The following is a 16,633-nucleotide window of genomic DNA, read 5'->3' on the forward strand; positions in this document are numbered from 1 at the left end:
AAAGGCAAAAGTCTGGTGGGCGGCGGTGACCCATGCCTTTAATCCCAGCACTTGGGAGGCAGAGACAGATGGATCTCTGTGAGTTCGAGGCCAGTCCTGGTCTACAGAACGAGTTCCAGGACAGGCTCCAAAGTTGCAGAGAAACCCTCTCAAAAAACAAAACAAACAAAAAGCCAAAGTCTGGCAAGCACACAGCTCAGCCTCCCAGTGATGAAGAGACAGGCAGATTGGTCAGACTTGAAAAGCCCTGTTTTATATCCACACACCTTTGTTTTGTGATGACCACACAATATCCATAAGTTTTAAATTTAATTTGAGATAGTTTGTAACCTAGACTAGCTTCCGTCTTGCAGGGAGTCTCCTGTCTCTGCCTATGCTGGGATTACAGGTGGTGATCACCACACCGTTTACTCTTCCTCCCTCCCTCCCTCCCTCCCTCCCTCCCTCCCTCCGTCCCTCCTTCCCTCCCTCTCCCTCCCTCCCTCCCTCCCCCCCTCTTTCTCTCCTAACATTCATTTGATTATTTTATGGGTATGAATGTTTTGTCTGCATGTATGTCTGTGCACCTTGTGGGAGCCTAGTGCCCAAGAAGGCTAGAGGAGGGCACCGAGTCCCCTAGAACTGCATCTTACAGACACTTGTCAGCTGCCTGTGGGTGCTGGGAACTGAACCCACCATGTCCTCTGAAAGAGCAGCCCATGCTCTTAACGACTGAGCCATTCTTGTGTCTTTTTTGTAATCACTAAAAAACCCCCAAACAAAACGTATTTATGTTGTGTGGGCACATTTGGAGGTCAAGGGACAGGAGTCAATTTCACCTCCACTCTGTTGTCCTGGGGACTGAACTCAGGCCATCAGGCTTGGTGACAAGCTACTATCCCTGCATCTCACCCTCCCCATTCTTCTGACTGTGAAACGGTTTCACTAAGTGAACTTGGCTGGCTGTGAGTCTGAGACTCTCCTATGCTTCATTCCCCAATGTAGTCTCAGACAATTAGTTTGTCCAGGATGTGTTGATAGGCACGTAGGTTGTCTCCAAGTTAGTTGGTAAGCTTTGTCTGGGGTAAGGGGGGTTGAGACAGGGTCTCTCATGTATCTCTTGGCCAGTCTCAAACTGGTTTTTTTCCTGTCTCAGCCTCCTGAGTGCTAGGATCACAGGTGCACATCACTATAGCAGGCTACTGGTAAGGTTTTGTTGTTTCTCTTTATTTATTTGGTTGGCTTTGGTTTTATGAGACAGGATCTTACTATGTAACCCTGGCTATCCTGGGACTTACTCTGTAGACTAGGCTGGCCTCGAACTCTTAAAGCTCCTCTTAAGTGCTAAGATTAAAAGAATGTAAATGTAAACCAACTTGATTTACGGAGTGAGTTCCAGAACAGCTAGGGCTGTTACACAGAGAAACCCTGTCTTACAAAGGTGTGGTCATGTGCCACCATGCCCAGCCCTGTTGTTTTCTTTTCTTTTTCTTTTTTTGTTTTGTTTTGCTTTTTTATTTTTATTTTTGTTTTTTCGAGACAGGGTTTCTCTGTAGCTTTGGTTCCTGTCCTGGAACTAGCTCTTGTAGACCAGGCTGGCCTCGAACTCACAGAGATCCACTTGCCTCTGCCACCCTTTAATCTGGGATTAAAGGAGTGTGCCACCACCGCCCAGCTGTTTTGCTTTTTTAGAAAGGGTCTCACGTAGCTCAGGCTGGCCTCAAATGTCTTGTGTGACCAAGAATAACGAATAACCATGAGTTCCTCATCCTTCTGCCTTTACTTCCCAAGTGTTGAGATTACAAGGACATGCTACTATACCTAGCCTTAATGAGCTTTTTTTATCACGGTTTAGATCATACAGCACAATCTGGTCTGGTGGTGCCCGTAATCCTAACTATTTCAGAGGTGGAGTGGCAAGGGAATTGACAGTTCAAGGCCAGTCTGAACTACTTAGGGGTGTAGGTCAGAGATGGAGCACTTGCTTAACATGCAGAAGGCTGTTTGTTCAATCCCCAGGAATAGTTCCAAACCTAAACAACAAAACTATCTCACATAGAACCGGCCCTTTTAGGAGCAGGTGAGATGGCTCAGCGATAAAGATGATTGCTGCCGATACTGACAGCCTGAGCCAGTCTTTGGACCTACTCGGCAGAGAGGACTGACTCCCGCATGTCCTCTGACTTTAGCATGATTGCTGCAGCATCTACATACACACACATCTGCAAATAAATAAATGTAGAAAGAAGTGAGCATTTTAATTCTCGTTAGGCTGGTTCAATGACATTAAGCACATTCTTGCGAAACTTCTGTCTTGTCCTTATTAAACATCAACTTCCCTGTTTGTCCTCTCCACGCCTCCAGGAACCTCTGTTGCCTTTCTGTCTCTGTGTTTAGATCAGCAAGTTTTTAGAAATGGATATTTAAGCATGCCAGTTCTCCTGAGCCTTCAATGGCTCCTACTGGCATTGGGCTAGAACAGAAGGAATAGCAGAAAATCTTGGACCAGTCACCTGGGAAGTAGGTGTTAGACTCCTGGCTCTGGATGTGGGGGTATCTCAGGCTTCGGGTTAGGGGGTGCACTGTGGCTGTGCAGTCTACGGTGGAGGAGGGAGAATCTTGGCAGCAGGTACCTTGGCTCAGGGAGGTGTATTTCTGGGTCAAAGTGAAGCTGTGTGGTCTGGTACAGGGCGGGAAGAGCAGGAGCTGGGGGGTGACCCAGGGTCACACAACCTTCATTCTATACAGACATTCGGGTCCTGGGGAGACCAAGCTATAGCTGGCACTGTGTTTGAAGCTGGCTGCCAAATCCTGGAGTTCTGGTCTGCTGTCCTCACAGGGATGGAAGCTGCTGGGGCAACTCTGGATTGCCTCAGGAGAAGGAGAATTTGGAGCCCAGTGTCACAAGGTGCTCAGATGTCTGCTGCCCTCAACTTGCTTCAGGCTCCATCCTATGTCTGCCTGGAGGTCCAATGCAGCTGCAGCAGCTATATGCATGTTCAGGCCACTGCTAGGCGCAGTCGCTACACCGCTCGGCAAGAGGATCCTACCACACTCCGAGGCTTCCTTCAGAGCTCACACTTACAAAGCTGGGCTGCTGCCTGAGTCTTCCAGGATGAAAGGCAAAGACACAAAGGGGCAAAGTGGCCACCGACTTTCTTCCTTCGCTTCTGAGAAAAGGTAGCTCCAGTGCAGCCTGGCAATTCTGCATCGTATTTACATGTATTTTGATTTTTAAAATGACATTTGAGCCAGACAGTGGTGGCGCATGCCTTTAATCTCAGCGCTAGGGAGGCAGAGGCAGGTGGATCTCTGTGAGTTCGAGGCCAGCCTGGTCTACAAGAGCTAGTTCCAGCATAGGCTCCAAAGCTACACAGAGAAACCCTGTCTCAAAAACTACAAGATTACATTTGAGCACAAGGGAGGCAGAAGCAGGGGGATCTCTGTGAGTTCGAGACCAGCCTGGTCTACATACAGAGTTCCAGGTCAGTCAGGGCTACACAGTGAGGTCCTGTCTCGACAACAACAAAATACAAATTTGCTTATTCGAATGTATGTGTGGGGAGCATGCCACTTTGTAGGTATGGAGGTCAGAGGATAATCTGTAGGGTTCAGTCCTCTCCTCTATCGTAGGGGTTCTAGGGATTGAACTCAGGTCATTAGGCTTGGTGGCAGGCACCTCTACCTACTGAGCCATTCTGAGGTGGGATCTTGCTGTGCTGAACTCCTGAGTTTAATGGCTCTTCCCGCTTCAGCTTTCTGAGTAACTAAGATCGTGGACATGTTCCATCAGTGCAGGCTCCTGACCTACATTTACTTTCTCATTTTAAAAGATTTATTTGATGTGTTTGGGCTTGCATTTATATCAGTGCATCACAAACATGTTGTACCTGCAGAGGCCAGAGGAGGGCGTCCCACCCCCAGGGACTGGAGTCACGTAAGGCCATGAACTGCCATGTGGGTGGCGGGAAGGAGATCTAGGCCCTCTGGAAGAGCGGTCAGTGCTCTGCTGAGTCAGCGAAAAATTTCATCAGAACATAGAGCCTACACATTTGCATACCATAAAAAAGAAACCGTGTGTGTGTGATAATAATTCTATAATTTCCATTTTACTAATGCAAAATAGGGGGACAGAGAAGTTAAATCACATGGTGAAGTTTACAAAGCCAGTGACATTTTGAGACGATGATGCTAAGGCTGAGTGGCAATGATAATCCTTCAGTCTACTGACTCAGTTTGAAAATTGAGGTGTGGGAGGCTGGAGAGATGGCTCAGTGGTTAAGAGCACTGGCTACTCTTCCAGAGGACCCAGGTTCTATCCCCAGCACCCACATGGCAGCTCATAACTGTCTGTAACTCCTGTTCCAGGGGAACTTACACCCTCACAGACATACATGCAGGCAAAATACCAATGCACATAAAATACAAATAAATAATTAAAAAAGATTTATTAAAGAAGAAAAGAAAAAAAAATTGAGGTGTGATTGGGTGTGGTGACAAATGCCTTTAATCCCAGCACTTGGGAGGCAGAGGCAAGCACAGATCTCCCAGTTTGAGGTCGGCCTGGTCTACATAGGGAGTCCAGGACAGCCAGGGCTACATAGTTTGTCTCACAAACAACGAAATAAAACAAAAGGCGGCTAACAGCAAAAGACAACTAGCATCAACCTGTGTGATCATCACACAGTTCACATGCATGCACCCCTTTATGTATGCGCGGTTCCACACATGCTTTGACACATACAGCCAGAAGTTGCCCTCTTAGGCCAGAGAAACGGTCTTGGGGACCTGACCTTTGTGTGAACAGGCGCGGCTTTCTTTTCCCACTCTTCCTTCAATTTTGCAGATATAGGCCATATTCACAGTATTTTCCAAACAGGCAGGCAGGCAGGCAGGGAGTGAGGGCCTGGGAGACTGGGGGCTGGGCAGAGTGCTCTTACTACCAAGGCTGCGGTATGTAGACAGCGTGTTTGTGTTGTATGAGCGTGGATATCTAGACAGTATGCTGGATGAGGTAGGTGAATGTAGGGTGAGGGGGTCACTGTATAAACCCTGGAGGCGGGAGGGGGGAGAGGGAGGGTGCGGGGCTCTGAAGTTAAAAGTGTATATTACTTTTCCAAAGGACCTGGACTCGGTTTCCAGGACCAGGGTTAGAGGACTCACAGCTGCCTGTAACTCCAGCTGGCTCAAAAGGCACTTTCACAATTGCCCAAATCCACATATATATAAATAATAATGTTAAAAAAAAAATCCTGGCCCAACTCATTGCTCTGACGTAATCCAGACTGTTCAGATCTTTGACCTTGCCAGCATTTCTCCGTGGCTGAGGCTGGTTCAAGAAGCCAGAGGCCAGGGCAGAACACTTAACACAGAGGAAGGTGGTACCGGAAGCTGGACGCAGCCGGAGGAGCCTCGGTTCTGTGGGACTCTCCTCTCAAGGAGTCACAGATGCCCTTAGCTGGGAGAGAACCCAGGGCCGTCGTTCCTGGTACCAGTGGGCACTGCCTTCGAGCCATGTCCCCAGCGCGGTTTCTCTGGGAGCTAACAAACTGCCTCCCCTCTTCCATCCATCTCCCAAGAGTGACTTGCATGGCATCTTGGTCAAAGGACAAAGACCACTCCAGTTCAGAAGCCCTTGGATTCAAGTTTTTTCGTTTTTATTATTTTTTTGTTCTTTTTAATGTCATGCAATATTTCACAGTCCCAAGCCCACGTTTTTCAAACAAGATAGGAAAAAAAGAAAAAAAAGTTTTTAAAAAGATAAAGGAAAAAAAGAAGCAAGGGTGGTGGTGGTAAATTTTTCCTTTTTTTTCCCCTTTTGTTATTTCAAGCAGGACCAAATGTCAGAAAAAAACAACAACCTGTTTTTCCTCAATTTTTTTTTTGTCCTTTTAAAAACTGTTAGTGTTATTTTTTTGTAGTTGATCTCTGCAGGCAGTAATAAGTTTGGCGTGGCCCGCAAGCACTCCCGTGGGTCTGAGAAGTGTGTGGGGCGTGCAGCCGTCCCTCCGGCTCGCAGCCACCTTGGTTTCGTTCACCGGGAAAACGAAAGATTCAATTGAGATGATAAAACTCATCAATAGAAGCTATTTTTGTTTTTCTCCCCGGTTTTCTTTTTTAAAAACGTTATTGTTTATCATTTGCTGTGCGCCCGCTGTGCGCGGGCGCTGCGGGGAGGCGGGGCGGCTTAGCACCAGTCGTCCTCGCTCTCGCTGTAGGCGTCGTGCGCGCCCCTGCGGGCTGTGCGCGGCCGCGGCGCGCCGTGCCCCGCGTAGTAGCCGTTGGGTAGCCTGCGGCCGTGGCGCGGTGACGCGCAGCCCGCGGCGCGCGGAGTCCTGGGCGACCGCGGCGCGGGCTCGTGCGCGCCCCCTGGCTGCTCGCGCGGGTCGTCGGACTCGGTGTAGTCGGCACCGCGCGGCCGCGGGCCCTCAGGCGCATGCGCAGGCCAGCGAGGCGCGCGGCGGCAACCCCTGGGCGAGCCGCCAGGGGGCGGGGCGGGACCAGCGAGCCTGCGCGCCGCCGGCCTGCGCGGAGCGGGCGAGTAGGACACGAGCGGCCGCGGGGTGCAGGGGGTCTGGGGGAGCTGGCGGCGGCCGCGTCGCGGCGTGCTGGTGCCGGACGTAGAGGGGGCTGGGCTTCCACTGACGGAACTACTGCCCTACACGAAAATCGAAACAAAGGAAATCAAAAGCAAAGATACCACGGACCAACCAGGAGCACACGGGGACACACAGACGGGAGGGCGGGCGGGCGGCGGGACGGAGAAGTGGGGGGGGGGGCAAACCAACACAACAGTGAGGAGAGAAATGAGAAACGAGCTTCGTAAGTTTCCGAAGTCACTCACAGGCGTCCGCAGGACACGAGTCGCAGGGAAGCAGGGTCAAGGGGACAGCAAGAGCGGCCGGCTACCCGCGCCCTGCCCCGCCCCCGCCCCCTCCCACCCCCTGCATCCCCGCCCCCGCCCACCCCGCCGGTTCAGTCTGGGCCTGCCACACGCACCTGTCTGTGTGTTGCGTGCTCCCGACCCTCGCTGGGCGAGCGGGACCAGCGCTGCTCCCGAGCCCGCGCCCGGCTCGCGTCCGACCGCTCCTGTGCGTAGCGCTCCCGATCGGGAGCCGGGGGGTGGTGGTGGTGGTGGTGATGGTGATGGTGCGGCCGATGCTTCCGGTCCTTGGGCCGGCCACGGTCTTGGTCCCGATCTTTGGAGGGCAGGTCACCAGATTGGGTGGTCATGCTTAGATCTGTCCCCAGACCTGAGTAGGAGACGATGGTGAGAGAGGGAGAAGGGGCCCCAGAGAAGGGAAAGCAGGCCTGGAGGGTCTCCAGGCTCAGTGCAGCAGCCCCTGGTTTCCTCCCTACTCTGGAACTCCCCCTCACTTTCTTTTTACATTTATTTTCAGCACGCGCATCCTCCCGCGGTGGCACTCATCTGTAAGTGTGACCTTCCACCTTATGGGTTCCAGGAATCAAACTCGGGTCTTAAGGCATCAAATACCTTTACAGGCTAAGCCATCTTGCTTGGCCCCTCCCTTTTCTCAGTGTTGAATATGACCAATTTAGGACTATGTACGTGTTAGCTATACCTACCACCCAGACAACATCCCACTCAGCCTGGAGTGTTGCAGTCATGGGTCAGTGGTTAAACGTGTCTGCTGCTCTTGCACAAGATCTAAGTTCAGTTTCCTGCACCCATGTCCTGCAGCTCACAACTGCCCATAGCACTAGATCCAGGGAATCCAACACTCGCATCCCTCCTACCTCCCATTAAAAAAATAAAAATAAAATGCAGCTGGAAGGTGGTGGCACAGGCCTTTAATCCCAGCACCTGGGAGTCAGAGGCAGGCTGATCTCTGTGAGTTCGAGGCCAGCCTGGTCTACAAGAGTTCTTTCCTCGACAGTTAGGGCTGTTACACAGAGAAACCCTGTTTCGAAAAAGAAAAAAATGCAGCGGGGCAGGTATGGTGGCCCACACTTTTAATCCTAGCACTTTGAAGACAGGCAGGCAGATCTTTGAGTTCGAGGCCAGCCTGGTCTACAGAGCGAGTTCTAGCACAGCCAGGGCTACACAGAGAAACCCTGTCTCGGGGGAGAAAACCACCAGCAAAAAACCCAACCAACCAACCAGTCTTTAGTTCTAGCATTCAGGAGGTAGAAGCAGAAAAAAATCTCTCTGAGTTCCAGGCCACCAACTAGGACCACATAGTGAGATCTTTTCTCAAAATAACTAACTAAATCTTACTTTTTTTGAATGTTAAAATTTGTGTGTGTGAGGGTGGGTGCAAGTATCACAGTGCATATGGAGGTTGGGAGTCTTAGATGTTAGCCCTCATCGGCTATCTTTTTTTTTTTTTTGGTTTTTCGAGACAGGGTTTCTCTGTAACTTTGGAGCCTGTCCTGGAACTAGCTCTTGTAGACCAGGCTGGTCTCGAACTCACAGAGATCTGCCTGCCTCTGCCTCCCAAGTGCTGGGATTAAAGGCGTGCGCCACCACTGTCTGGCCCTCATCGTCTATCTTGTTTGAGACAGGGTCTCTTATCATCTGCTGTGTATGTCATGCTAGCTGGCCCAAGAGCTTCTGGGGTTTCTTCTATCTTCATCTCCCATCTCACTAATAGGAGGGCTGGGGTGACAGATGCTCACTGCCCTCTCTGTCTTTATGTGCTTCTTTGCAAACGCAGGCCTAGTTTCTGCATAGCAGCTGCTGTACCTTTTGAGCCTCTCCAGCCTCTTGCCTTTTTTTTTTTTTTCCCCCAAAGACGGTCTCTCACTAGCCTGGAACTTGGAACCATCAGGGATCTACCTTATGCCTTCCCAGCACCAGGGTTACAGATGTCCACTCCCATACCTGGTTTGCATGGGTGCTGGGATCTTAATCAGCTCAGCTCGTCATTCGTGTGCAGCATGTGCTTCACCCCACAGATACCAGCCAGACCTCTTTCTTTTCTTTTGAGACAGGGTTTTTCTGTGTAGCCCTGACTGTCCTGGAACTTGCTCTGTAGATCAGGCTGGCCTCAAACTCAAAGATCTGCCCTACCCCTGCCTCCTGAGTGCTGGGATTAAAGCCCGACTCCTTCTTTGAATTGGGCTCTTATCTATATCTTGGCTGGCCTCTAACTCCAGACCCTAACCCCTTCCTTCCTAGCTTCCCACATGCTGGCATTAGTGGTGTATGCCCAGTCCTTTGTCCCTACTTCTGCCCTTCAGCCTCCTCCTCCTCCCTACCTTCTGTTCTTTTGCAGAGTCTCTGTCCTTGGTTCTGTGGTAGCTTACCTGTGTCCACATCAGTGTAGCGGCCCAGAGAGCGCTCCGAGGTACGGTGGCCACGGTCTCTGCGGCGCTGGTGGTACCGCTGATTTTCCTCAGGTGGTACCCGCTCCAGTGAGTAGTCGTCCAGTCGTCTGGCTTTGGGCCCCAGCACAGAGGCTGAGCGCTTCATGGGGCTGGTATCAGAGATGGTCTGGGGGAGGGGGACAGGTGTGGGCAGAGTTAATGGTCAGCACTTTCGTGGCCTGCTCCTTCCAGCCCTGTAGCTGATGGGTAACAGAATCAGGGTGATGTGACCATCCAGGGACAGTGTCCAGGGGTGCAGTGGAGGTTTGGGTGTCTGGCTTTTTGGCTGTAAGGGTGGAACCCTAAGGCTACTTAAAAGCACCGACAGGAGTGTTGCTGCTTCTTAGGGTGTGTGCTGGACTTTGGCCAGAAGGCCCTGGCTAAGCCTTGCCCCTCTGGTGTTAAGGCTGGCTGGCTGGCAAGAAGCATGCTCCACTTGCAGAGGGCAAGCCTGGGAGCCCTGCTTCTCCTTAGTCCAACTCTCTTGACCCTCATCCCCACCCCCAACTCTGGCTCCTATCACCCAGGCCCAGCTTGGGCTGCCCTGGCAGTGGAGGCACTGGAGAGCATTCTGAATCTGCATTCACTGTCCCACAACCCTTGGTCTTGCTCTACCATGGACAGTCTTCAGTTCTCAGTAGCAGGCAGAAGAAGGAAGGCCCCCTGGACCAGGCCTGGTCCAGCTCTGATGTGCAGGAGTTAAAGGGACCTGAGGCAGAAGGCCAGTTGGTCACTGGAGGAGTTGGAGGAACAAACCCCCAAGAAAGGGGCAGGGTGGACAGGTTGGCCTCTTGGAGGCTCTGAAGACGAAGTGGGGTGCACTGTGGCCCCTTCCATACACAGGACACAACACACAAGGAAGGGACTCCATGGGGGAGGGGGAGGGTCTGCAACGAAAGGGTGGGGGGTGAGGTGAAGGGCAGGGGAGATGGTAGGTACTGGCACAAAAAGGGCAGGGAGGGAGAGGGGGCTGGAGCCGAGCTGGCCGGGCGCGGTACATACACTGAGGTTATTTCCACGTGGCCGGCCCCTTCTCCTCTGTCCCAGCCCCACAGGATGGCGCACACAGAAAAAAAACAGAAAGAAGGAAATAAATATAAAAGGCAAAAGTGATGGTGAGGTGGTGGGTGGCACATGGTGGAGGTGGTGGGCAGAGAGAGGTTAAACTTTCCGGTGTTGAGTGAGGGGGTGCCCCAGGACCCGGATGGCTGTCCCCCACAACAGGCACAGAAGAAACAGGAGACAAACTGACAGATGGCAGAGACATGAGACTGACAGATGGGACAGCAAGGCCACAGGCTCCTGGCCCATTTCATGCGATGCACTGCGGCACAGCATCCCTCCCCCACCTCGCCCCAGCTTCAGCTCAAAGCTCCCAGGTGGCCATCAACCCAGCTTGGCTCATCTCTGTTTTGGGGCCAGCAGGCCAGGCCTGACAGAAGGGACTGGGCAGCCACATGCACCCCAAGGTCACAGCAGCCAGAGGCCAGGCCCTTGGGCCATGATGACCCAGCCAGGCGCAGCAAATATGCCCCAGCCAGACATGCCGGCCACCCTCCTGCAGCCCCTCCTCCTGCCCTTTCTCCTTGTCCTCGGGCAGGGCGCCTCAAGCCAGCCTGGGCTTTCTCCCCATCTCTCACTGTGCATTAGCCAGGCATGCTTTAGTTTCCTCTATCCCCACGGGGATCTTGCCTTCCCTACAAGGGGCCGAAATAGCGAAGTGAAGCAGCCACACTGAGACACATACCAGGTACACACCCAGCCACGCTACCCCTCCCAGACGCGTGACAGAAGATATGCCCCAGCCATCCCAGGCCCACGCAGACTCTGCCTTCAGTCCTCAGACGTGCCCTGTTCCTGAAGGCAGCAGGCCATGTGCCTGCACATGAACAGGCGCGATGCCTACAGATGCCTGTTACACTGGTAGCACGCAGGTGCATGTATGTACAGGTGTACATGTAAGGTGTGTGTGTGTGTGTGTGTGTGTGTGTGTGTGAACTGCATGGGTAGCAGGACTTTTTTTTTTCTGTGATGGGACCCTGCCTATGCTAAGCACACCATGAACGAGCTCCAGCTTTAGAAGTAGGATTCTCTTGTCTTTTTAAAAATTAGCTTATTATTTGTGTGTATGTGTGTGTTTGTGGGCCTGCATTGAGGCCTGAGTAGGCCAGGAAAGGTGTCAGTTCCCTGGAGCTCCCGTCACGGGCTGTGAGCCGCCATTTGGTGGAGGTGCTAGGGATCAGTGCTCCCTTCCACAGCGGCACTGCACGCTCTCACCCGATGAGCCACCTCTAGATAGCAGTCAGGGTTCTTCAGTTCTGTTCTGAGACAGGCTGTCACATAGTTGAGGCTGGCCTCAAACTAGCTAAATAGCAGTGTCTGGCCTTGAATTCCTGATCTCCACTTCCCAAATGCTGGGATTATGGATGTAAGCCCTGTTTTTTTTTTTTAAGATTTATTTATTTATTATGTATACAACATTCTGCCTCGATGTATGCCCGCACACCAGAGGAGGGTGCCAGATCTCAGTACAGATGGTTGTGAGCCACCATGTGGTTGCTGGGAATTGAACTCAGGACCTCTGGAAGAGCAGCCAGTGCTCTTAACCTCTGAGCCATCTCTCCAGCCCCTGTTGTTTGTTTTGAAATATGGTCCAGGTCTGTAGCCTAAGCTGGCCTGAACCTCCTCTTCTCAGCCTCCTGAGTGCTTAAGACACCACTACCTGCTGCTGAAGCTGGGATTCCAACCTCTCAGGAGAGCTGGACCCACCCCTTCCCTGTATTTGCAATAGGGCAGAGACTGCTATGTTCTACAAGGGTGCCCAGTCTCTCGATGGCTTCTGGTAGGGAGTGGTTGGAGGGCCAGACCTGCTGGGTGCACTGAAGGAGCCAGGAAAGGGTAAGGGTCCCCTGCAGGAAGCTGCGGGAGGTCCCACCTCAGCCAGTGTCTCTAAGGAAGAGGTACAGGGTCCTTTGGAATGTGTGTGGGCATGGCCCAGAACCCTGCAAGCTCTCACCTGGTTCTCTGCTGGGAGGCGGGGCATGGAGGTGGCCCTGGCCTGGCCTTCCATGGGGAGGTAGTGTTCGCTGTCTGAGTAGCCATCCGTACCCATTTCTCGCATCTCCACAGACTGTCAGGCAGAGGGTGGGTGGGGCTGGGTGAGTCTGGGGCCTGACCATGTGTGTGGGAGACCCTTTCTGCCTGAACCACCCAGCCTGGGGGAGGGGGCAGCAGCACCTGCGAGTTGGGCTGGCTGTTAGGCATGTCGCTGGGTGGCCCTCGCTCTGGGCTCCATGTGCCAGTCTTCTGGAACATCTCTTGGGCTCGCTGGGTCACCCAGGACGGGCTCTCCTTCATACTGCTTTCCTGAGCCATCCTGCACAGGGACAGAGGCCAAGAAGGACATATGTGCTCTGGGATTCACGAACCTGGGGCCTCATACCCAACTGACAACTGCCCAGTTGGCTACTCACAGGCCTCCTCCTGGGTCCAGCTGAGTGGACGGAAGGGCGTTCTGGCTGGGCCCTCCCTCCTGTGTTGGTGATGGAGGTTCCATGCGCTGGAACATGAGTGGTGTCCGGTTCTGGGAAGGCGAGAAGGTAGTGAGCGTGTGCAGGGAGGGCTGACAGAGCCAGCACTGACAGGAAGCTGGGGCTGGCCCTGTGATGCTGGGGTCAAATCCAGGGCCTTGTGTCTTCCACCAAGCCACTCCCTCACCCTTGACACCCACCCCAACACAGGCAGGTTTGCTCTACCTGTGAGGCTACCCATTTCTTCTTTCTTTTTTTTTAAGGGTGGATCTTTCCATTTGTAGACCTGGAACTCTGCCTGCCTCTGCCTCCCTAGTGCTCTAGTTAAATTTTTTATCTATTACTTAAATTTATTTATCTTGTGTATTGTGTATAAACAAATAAATTATCTATCTTTTTATGCATGCACATGCCACTGAGAATGGAACTCAGGTCCTCAAAGACGGGAACTTTACCCTCTGAACTATTTCTTGAGACCCTGTTCAACTTTTGACATTGTGACACAATGTTGTCATCTATAAAGTTCATTTTGGAGACCCATGCAGCCGAGTTATATATGTATCTTCCACCCAGACTCCTTCAGAACTAAACCATTTATCACGAACCCTTTACCATGCTCAGCCTCCTCATCCCACACCTTCAACCAGTCCAGAAACCTGTGCATGTTCTCCCATATACAGCCACCAGAGGGTGCCAGCGAGCACACAGTGGACAGTTCCTCCAGTACTTAGACCCCTCTTCTGCTCCTATGCCATTTGGAATCATTGCCAGAGCCCACCCATGTAGTGTCCAGGGTTAAGCCCCGTACTCCTAGTGCCCTCATCTCTTCCCACATTCTTCCCTGCTCTGTTTTGTCTGTCACCCTGACCTGTTCAGTATCAGGCAAGGTCCAGCTTCAGGGCCTTGTACGGGCTGTTCTCTCTGCTTGCATGCTCTGGTTTAACACTTTTCCTCAAAGAGTACCCATTCCCTCTTGTTCTTTAACACACGAGGCAAGCAGCTCAAAAAGCTTAAGGAAGTCCCCGAGACTGACCAGATTCACTCGGCCCCTCCCTGCCAGAGTAAGCAGCAAGGACAACTCAGAGCCACTGTCAGGAGCCAAGCTGCACGACAGACCCTGGGAGATGGCCGGGAGATGGTGGTGCACGCCTTTAATCCTAGCACTGGGGAGGCAGAGGCAGGCCTGTTAGTTTTTGAGGCCAGCCTGGGCTACAGATCCAGTTCCAGGATAGCCAGGGCTACACAGAGAAATCCTGTCTCAAAAGAAAAAAAATTTCCAATCAGCTGAGCTGCCTGCAGAATGTGCTCCAGGGGGTTCCCAGCTTTTGTGGGCTGTCACCCATGCTGGGGTGAGTTTTGGTGATGCAATGTCTTTGAGTAATTTCTGATTTTGTTTTGTTTCGAGACAGGGTTTCTCTGTGTAATAGTCCTGGGTGTTTTGTTTCGAGACAGGGTTTCTCTGTGTAACAGTCCTGGGTGTTTTGTTTCGAGACAGGGTTTCTCTGTGTAACAGTCCTGGGTGTTTTGTTTCGAGACAGGGTTTCTCTGTGTAACAGTCCTGGGTGTCTTGGAACTTGCTTTGTAGACCAGGCTAGCATCCAACTCACTGAAATTTGCCTGCCTCTGCCTCCCATGTGCTAGATATTAAAGGTGTGCGCCACCACCGCCTGGTCATTTCTAATTCTTTTTTGTTTGTTTGTTTTTTGAGACTGGGTTTCTCTGTAGCTTTGGAGCCTGTCCTGGAACTAGCTCTGTAGACTAGGTTGGCTTCCAACTCACACAGATCCACCCACCTCTGCCTCCCAAGTGCTGGGATTAAAGGCGTGCACCACCACCACCCGGCTTCATTTCTGATTCTTAAGTAACCCCAATAAAACTCATGTTGTCCAAGTTGAACTTTTGTCTGTTGTGGCTTCCCTATCTGTGGTGAGTGTCAGGTCTCTCCTGGAACAGTTTTGTCACACAGCAAATGTCTCACTCTGGAAATAAACCCCTTTCTTCTTTTCTTTCTTTCTATCTGTTTTCCTCTGCCTCCCTAGGGCTGGAATTAATGGCGTGCGCCACCACGCCTGGTGTCCGACACCTTTAAAAATCTTACCATTTTATGTGCATGTGTGTAGGCCTGTGCGTGTGTGTTTGTGTGCCGCACATGATCAGGTGACCACAGAGGCCAGAAGAGGGCATTCCAGGCAGTTGTGAGACACCCCGTGGATGGTAGGAACTAAATACAGGCTCTCTGCAAGAGCACTTGCCCTTAGCTCTTAACTGCTGAGCCACATCTCCAGGCCCTTTGCTTTTCACCTGAGCAGTCTCCCGGGAGGGTGTCCTCGACAGCTTATTTCACACCACACACCCCTGTTCTAGCACTGGATGTTCTTTGGTTGGTTCCATCTCTCCCCCCCCCCCCGGGGCACTACCTGCCACAATGAAAACAGTCATTTAGTATTTTCAACTACGTCAGGGCAGACGTCCATGCCAGAGTCTTAAACAGTGACCTGCACAACAGATACTGAGTACCTGTCGGTGTCTGAAAGTTTGTTGGTTAGGTGTTCGTGAAATGGCCCACCCTCAGCACACTCCTTGTCGTGATTGGTTTCCACGAAGACCACCAGACCTGGCACCCTACCCCCGGCACCCCCAGCAATGGAAGTACCTGCTCCTCTCGCATGGCCTGAAGTTTCTTGGCCTTGCTCTGCCGGTAGTACTCCATGATCATCATGGCCGCGTAGATCTTGCCCACCGTCAGGTCTGTGGCTGTGGAGGACAGGCAAGCTCTCACACAGGCCGGGCCCCTTCCTGATCCGACCCTGCCCCTCCCTGGGCTTTCGCTTACACTTGTGAGGAGTGACCAGCAGATCTAGGGTCTTCTGGGACAGGTTGGGCCAGATGGCCATCATCTCCTTTCGGAGCTCTGCATCCATCTGCTGCTTGTCGGCTCCGCCTACAATATGGGGAGAAGGAGGTTGAGCATCTGCAGGCTGGGCTCTGGGGCCAGTGCAGGGCCACTGCCAGGACCCACAGGTCTGGCCTAGAGGCACCGGAAGGGCCAGGATTTTATCCTGGCTTCCACTTACCAACTGTGTTCCTAGGGTTGGCTACCTCCCACTGCCTCAGTTTCCCCACTGGTGAAAACCATCAGGATGAGTTATAGCACTTGCCCTACCTGCTGTTTGCTGACCCAAGCAGTATATGTGTGTGCCACGTTGGGACAGCACCTCCAGGCCATTACAGCCACAGTGCTGAAGTTCAAGTTCACAAACTGGTTGGCATCAGAGTTTTGGAGGCTACTCTGGGTGCTGGGGATAGAATCCAGGATCTTGCATATACTAGGTAAGAGCTACACTACTGAACCACACCAAAAATGATTGGAATGACAGACAGCCTTGTTCTGTGCACGAGGCAGCAGATAGTTGGGACCAGGAAAGTGTATCAGCCAGGTTGGAGACATAAACATTACGTGTGTGCATGCATGTGGAGGTCAGAGGTGAGCCTTGGCTGTCATTCTGCAGGAGCCATTTGTCTCGTTTTTTTTGAAACTGGATTTCTCACCGGCCTAGGATTCACCTATTAGGTGAGGGTCCCGAGGATTCAGCTGTCTCCACCTAGCCAGTGCTCGACTAGTGTTTGTTGCTCTGCACAGGTTCCCGGTGACTGAAGGGCTCCTCACTGTACAGCAAACTTTACTGACCCGAGGTGTCTCCCAGCCCCTAGTTTTCCCTGCTGTAAGCTTTCTCTTTCCATAGCATTTATTTATGTGTGTGTGTGAGAGAGAGAGAGAGAGAGGGGGGGGGGGA

General features: G+C 52.2%; 1 protein-coding gene across 1 annotated transcript; it reads right to left on the minus strand.

The window, feature by feature from the left end:
- Window positions 1–4,489: 4,489 nt before the first annotated feature.
- Window positions 4,490–15,844, minus strand: LOC121447370 (voltage-dependent P/Q-type calcium channel subunit alpha-1A-like; the record flags this gene model as incomplete). Its single annotated transcript, XM_041650552.1, has 8 exons — window positions 4,490–6,637; window positions 6,979–7,232; window positions 9,250–9,436; window positions 12,326–12,439; window positions 12,547–12,685; window positions 12,783–12,892; window positions 15,493–15,593; window positions 15,673–15,844. Coding segments are annotated over 8 exons (1,548 nt in total), but the record flags the coding sequence as incomplete, so codon positions are not given.
- Window positions 15,845–16,633: the final 789 nt, after the last annotated feature.

Source organism: Microtus oregoni, unplaced genomic scaffold (assembly GCF_018167655.1).
Source record: "Microtus oregoni isolate MIOR12 unplaced genomic scaffold, Mior012 000004F_ref0000308, whole genome shotgun sequence".
Taxonomy (NCBI): domain Eukaryota; kingdom Metazoa; phylum Chordata; class Mammalia; order Rodentia; family Cricetidae; genus Microtus; species Microtus oregoni.